A 4740-nucleotide genomic window follows, 5' to 3' on the forward strand; every position below is an offset into this window, starting at 1 on the left:
TTCTTTCTTTCTTTCTTTCTTTCTTTCTTTCTTTCTTTCTTTCTTTCCTTTCTTTCTTTCTTTCTTTCCTTTCTTTCTTCCCTGTGACTGAACTCGTTGGTGGAGGCTGCCCTCATTTTTCTCTCTCCAAAGCATCTCAGAGATTCTGGACAAAGTCCGGGAGGATGCAGAAGATGTCCTCTTCAGCCTGGGCTTCGCTCAAGACAATCATAGAGCTGCAGCTCGGATTCCTGCCCGCTTCTTCACCACCCCCTCCCAGGCAAAGGGTATTGACTTTCAGGTCTTCCTGAAGGCTCAGGTGCGAAGGATAGAGATGGAGGACCCCTGCTTGATGCTGGCCAGTAAGTGTCATTGAAGGTCAGTCTATCCCACCTGCCCTCAAACTTCCAGGGTTGACTGCTCTAAGCCTCAAGCAGCCTCCTCTTACATTCCAGTGTCTCTAAGCTGGATTCCTGAAGGTCTGAATATGATCTAGGATTTAATTCAAGGGGTGGCTAGGTGGCACAGTGAATGGAGCACCAGCACTGGAGTCAGGAGGACCTGAATTCAAATCCAGCCTCAGCCACTTAACACAAGGACTAGCCGTGTGACCTTGGGCAACTCACTTAACCCCAATTGCCCTCCAAAAAGCAAATATATATAATGGGCTCCCTCAGGAAAGGGTGAGTGCCCCATTAATGGAGATCTTCAAGTACACCTGCTTGTTGGGGTCTTTGTAGAGGAGCCTGTTCTTGTTCAGACACAGACTGGACCCGATGGCTTCTGGGGACCCTGACAACTCTGAGATTCTCTGAATCCCCAGTCCAGTCAGTAAAGCCAGTCAGATCCTTCCTTTTTTCTGATCATTCTTGGAAAGTTTCCAAAGGGATTTCAGAAGCGATTGATAGTTCATTACTATGTTCATGTCCTTCTCTCGCTGTGCCCACAGGTCGGTTTAAGCAGGTGCAAACACTGGCCACCACCGCTGATGCCTTTTTCTGCCTCTACTCCTATGTGTCCAAGACCCCTGTCCAGAAGTTCATGCCATCCCAATTATTCTGGCCCAGTGCTGCCGATGCACCCCTCATCCGGGTCCTTCCTCCAGAACCTGAGGCCCGATCCCCTGTGGAGCGCCTCCGGAGAGCAGTATCCAAGATGTGCCTATATACAGCCCCTCGGGATGTTCCGTCTCCATCTTGTGCTTCAACTAAAAGAAATAGTCTAGATCAAGTGGTATGGAAGGTGATGGACAGGGTGAGAGAAGATAGGCTTGCTCTCCAGGTGGGGTCAAGTAGAAAGGCTGCCCCAGACCTCTACTCCAGAACAGAGGCTCAATGGGGGAGTCCAGCACCTCTTCAAACTGAGGAACTTATCCCTGAGCCCTCCTACTGCAGAGATATAGGGAAGACAGAACCTGTGGACAATGGGGCTCTGGAAGAAGAGAGAGACACTAAATGGGGTGACCCCTACATTGCCAGTCAGCCCTCTGCAGTGTTCACACCACATATTTGGAAGTCATCTACTCCACAGCCCTTCCATTGCACAGACACTGAGATGGCAAAGCCACAGACAAGAGGAGATCTGGAGTGGAGAACGGAGGCAAAGGAACAGATGACTTGGAATAGAAAGAGAGAACTGTGGGGCCAGCAAGCCCAAGAGGAGACACATTTAAGCAAAAGTCAGGATGTCAGCAGTTCCCTGGAGCCTTGTAGGAGCCAGAGATATCCTGGAGGGACAAGGGGACAAGCAAGAAGACGGCTGTTCCAGAGGAACTACCAACGTACCAAGGGGAGGAGAATCAGTCCCTTAGAACAGGCCCCCCCTGAGGAAGAGTTGGAGAAGATCTCAGTGGGATCAGCTTGGCCCCGTAGCATACCTCAGAGGTTCATTGATCAGCGACAGGACTCCTTGGATTTGGAGGAGGTGAGTAGAAAATTCTAGAAAGAAATGGACGTGGGTCCTTCCCCTAGTGTTGAGGGGTCAGGTTGTTGAGTAAGATGGCAAAAAGGGGCCCTAACTACCAGATCATTCCCTCTCCAACAGCCTTAATCCCCACAAGCAACCTATGTGGAACTGTGTCCTGCACCCCCTTGGGACAGATCTACTTGGGAATAATCCATGTTTTGCCCTATAAGAAGTTTCTAGAGACTTTGGAAAGACTGTGGAATTTCTAAACTCATTTCTGTCTCTATAGAGAACTATCAGTACTAGAGTTCTACATACAAAAAAGGGCCCAATTTGTTAACTCTAAAGTCAGCCTATATCCATGTTATATACTATATGGTGCTATATGCAAATGGTTTTATATGTACTTCACATTTTTAAAAAATTGAGGCCCTGACCCTGCATCCCGTTATCATAGTTCCCTGTCCCATGGCAAGTAAGCTCAGCCTTTGTGGGCTAGGTAAGAGCTCTTAGCCTCTCGATGGTACTGTACCCCAGGCCCAACCTTACCCACTGCAGCTCTTAATAGGGCTTTTCATGTTTTCTGGCAATAGGTCCCTAGCAACAGCGATGAAGAAGGGAACAACTGGACCAGTGAACCTGAGTGTCCCTGTTCATTATCCCTTGGCACCTCTGGATGGAAGCCCAGGAGTAAGTATTCCTCAGGAGAAATATTCTGATCCCTGGGAATTCCTAGATTGAGAGAGCCATGGGGACTAATCCCCTTGAAACCTGCTTCCAGGCTCTCTTGATGAACCAGCACTCTGGGAACCAAAGGAAAGTTTCTTTCTTTTTTCTTTTTTTTTGAGGGTGGAAGGCAAGTTAAGTGACTTGCCCAAGGTCACATACCTAGTAAGTGTGTTAAGTGTCTGAGACCAGATTTGAACTCAGGTCTTCCTGATTCCAGGGCTGGTACTCTATTCACTGTGCCACCTAGCTATGCCCAAAAGAAACTTTCATATATGCCTTTTCTATCTGCTGATACCATCACTCAAGACTTAGGCTTCTTTCTTGAGGATATAACCTTGAAGACATCCCTGCCAAGAAGATCTCCCATAACTTCTCCATCCTGAACAAGCTCCTCAGGCTGGGTGTCTTTATAACAACGAAAGCTACCTTATCTGAGACACCAGAATTTACTAGCACATACATTCCTTATAGATGGCAATAGAAGACATAGGAAGCTGGAACTGAGACCATCCTGGTCTGGTTTAGAAGCTTGGTGTTCATTTGATCTGCCTTTGATGTGGATGTGTCTGTCTACCTTTAATCTAGTCTCTTCTCTCTATAGTTCCTTAAGAAGTCTGTATTGCCTACCCAGTTGTCCCTACCTTCTGCTCATAGCCCAGGCTGAAATGCCCCAGTGTTCCCATTCTGGCTACCAAGCAAGCAATAGTCTGCTTTCCCAGTTCCTTCCCCAACTTAGGCAGACAGGTGCTCCCCAAGCCATGCTATATAATCACAGAATCTCTGAGCTGGTAGGGACCTCAGGGAACATTACTTCAATTCAATCCAAGCAATAGTGCTAGCTAGAGCATACTAACAAGTCATCATCCTGAATCCATTTGAAGATAACTAACCAACTATGGAAAACCTACTATCTCCTAAGGCTCGCTCCACCTGTAAATCACTCCACTATAAAAAGTCTTTCTTTAAATTACTCCAAAATTTGCCTCCATACAACTCACTGGTCTATATTATACTCTGAAAATAGATCGTCTGCTCTCTCTTCTACACGACAACCTTCCAAGCATTTGAAAAAAAGACATCAACCTCTCTGGGCCTCATTTTCTTCCCCTGAGAAGTAACAAAAGGGGACTAGATGTTTACTCTCCCTTCCCACCCTAAATCTGGATCCTATGACCGCATTCCCTCTAAGTCTTTTCCTTTAAGCTAAACATCTTTTGATTCTTTTAACCAATCTTTCTATGCCACGGTTTTGAGGCCTTTCCCCAACCTAGTTACTCTCCTCTAAATGTACTCAAATTTGTCATTAGTCCTTCTAAGTCAAAGGGTCCTGAACTGGGCCAGATATGTTCTGACTAGGAGAAAAAAATGTCCCTCTCACTCTGGACACCAGACCTCTGTTAATGCATTTTAAGGTTCATTAGCTTTTGGGGGTGCTTGACTGTTGACTCATGCTGAATTGGGAATTTACTTAGATTACCTTGGAGTTTTATGGGGGTTTTGCTCTAATTATCACCAAGCCAGGTCAGCCTTTTTCATCCTGTACTCATGAGACCTGAACCCAAGTTCAGGATTTAGATTTGTCCATAAGAGAAATTCATCTTGACTCTCTAAGTGACAGATCCCTCTTAGTCCTGGGCTTCAACTCTCAGTTCTCTCTTCTTTCACTCACTTTCCTTTCCCTCATGCCTCTGAGTTCTTTCCATCTGTTTTATCTAGGACCCTGAAGCCCTTCAATCTAGCTTCTCCAATTCCTTGCTTTTACCTATTACCGATCAATTCTCTCCAGTCATCATGAACAACCGGTTGTTCATTTGCAAAGAAGGTAAAAGTCTGCACCAGAGAAATCCAGACTAATACCTACTATATGGAAGATTTTCTTTCAGGTAACCCACCTTTTGAAAACCCCTACACTATAGGGGAAGGCTGTGAAAGTAGGGTATCCTTAATGGTAGCTGTTAGTCCAAAACAGCAAATTATCCTCATCTTCTTCCTATATTACTTTGGGACAGAAAGAAACAAAGAAATAAAAGAGAAAGAAAGGAAGAGAGAAAGAAAGGGAGAAAGAAAGAGAGAAAGAAAGGAAGAGAGAAAGAAAGAAAGAGAGAGAGAAAGAAAGAAAGAAAGAAA

At 45.6% G+C, this 4740-nt stretch overlaps 1 protein-coding gene across 4 annotated transcripts in view; it reads left to right on the forward strand.

The window, feature by feature from the left end:
* Positions 1-4740, forward strand: part of TESPA1 (thymocyte expressed, positive selection associated 1) — a 29906-nt gene that overhangs the window by 15539 nt on the left and 9627 nt on the right. For all 4 annotated transcript variants that reach the window (XM_069096811.1, XM_069096813.1, XM_069096810.1 and 1 more), the window contains 3 exons: positions 133-341; positions 929-1902; positions 2478-2574. In XM_069096811.1, coding sequence (XP_068952912.1) covers positions 133-341; positions 929-1902; positions 2478-2574 — 1280 coding nt within the window. The remainder of the gene's footprint in view (positions 1-132; positions 342-928; positions 1903-2477; positions 2575-4740) is intronic.

Source organism: Petaurus breviceps, unplaced genomic scaffold, assembly GCF_028583685.1.
Source record: "Petaurus breviceps papuanus isolate PSGF00001 unplaced genomic scaffold, PetGlider_PUasm1.0 313, whole genome shotgun sequence".
NCBI lineage: Eukaryota > Metazoa > Chordata > Mammalia > Diprotodontia > Petauridae > Petaurus > Petaurus breviceps.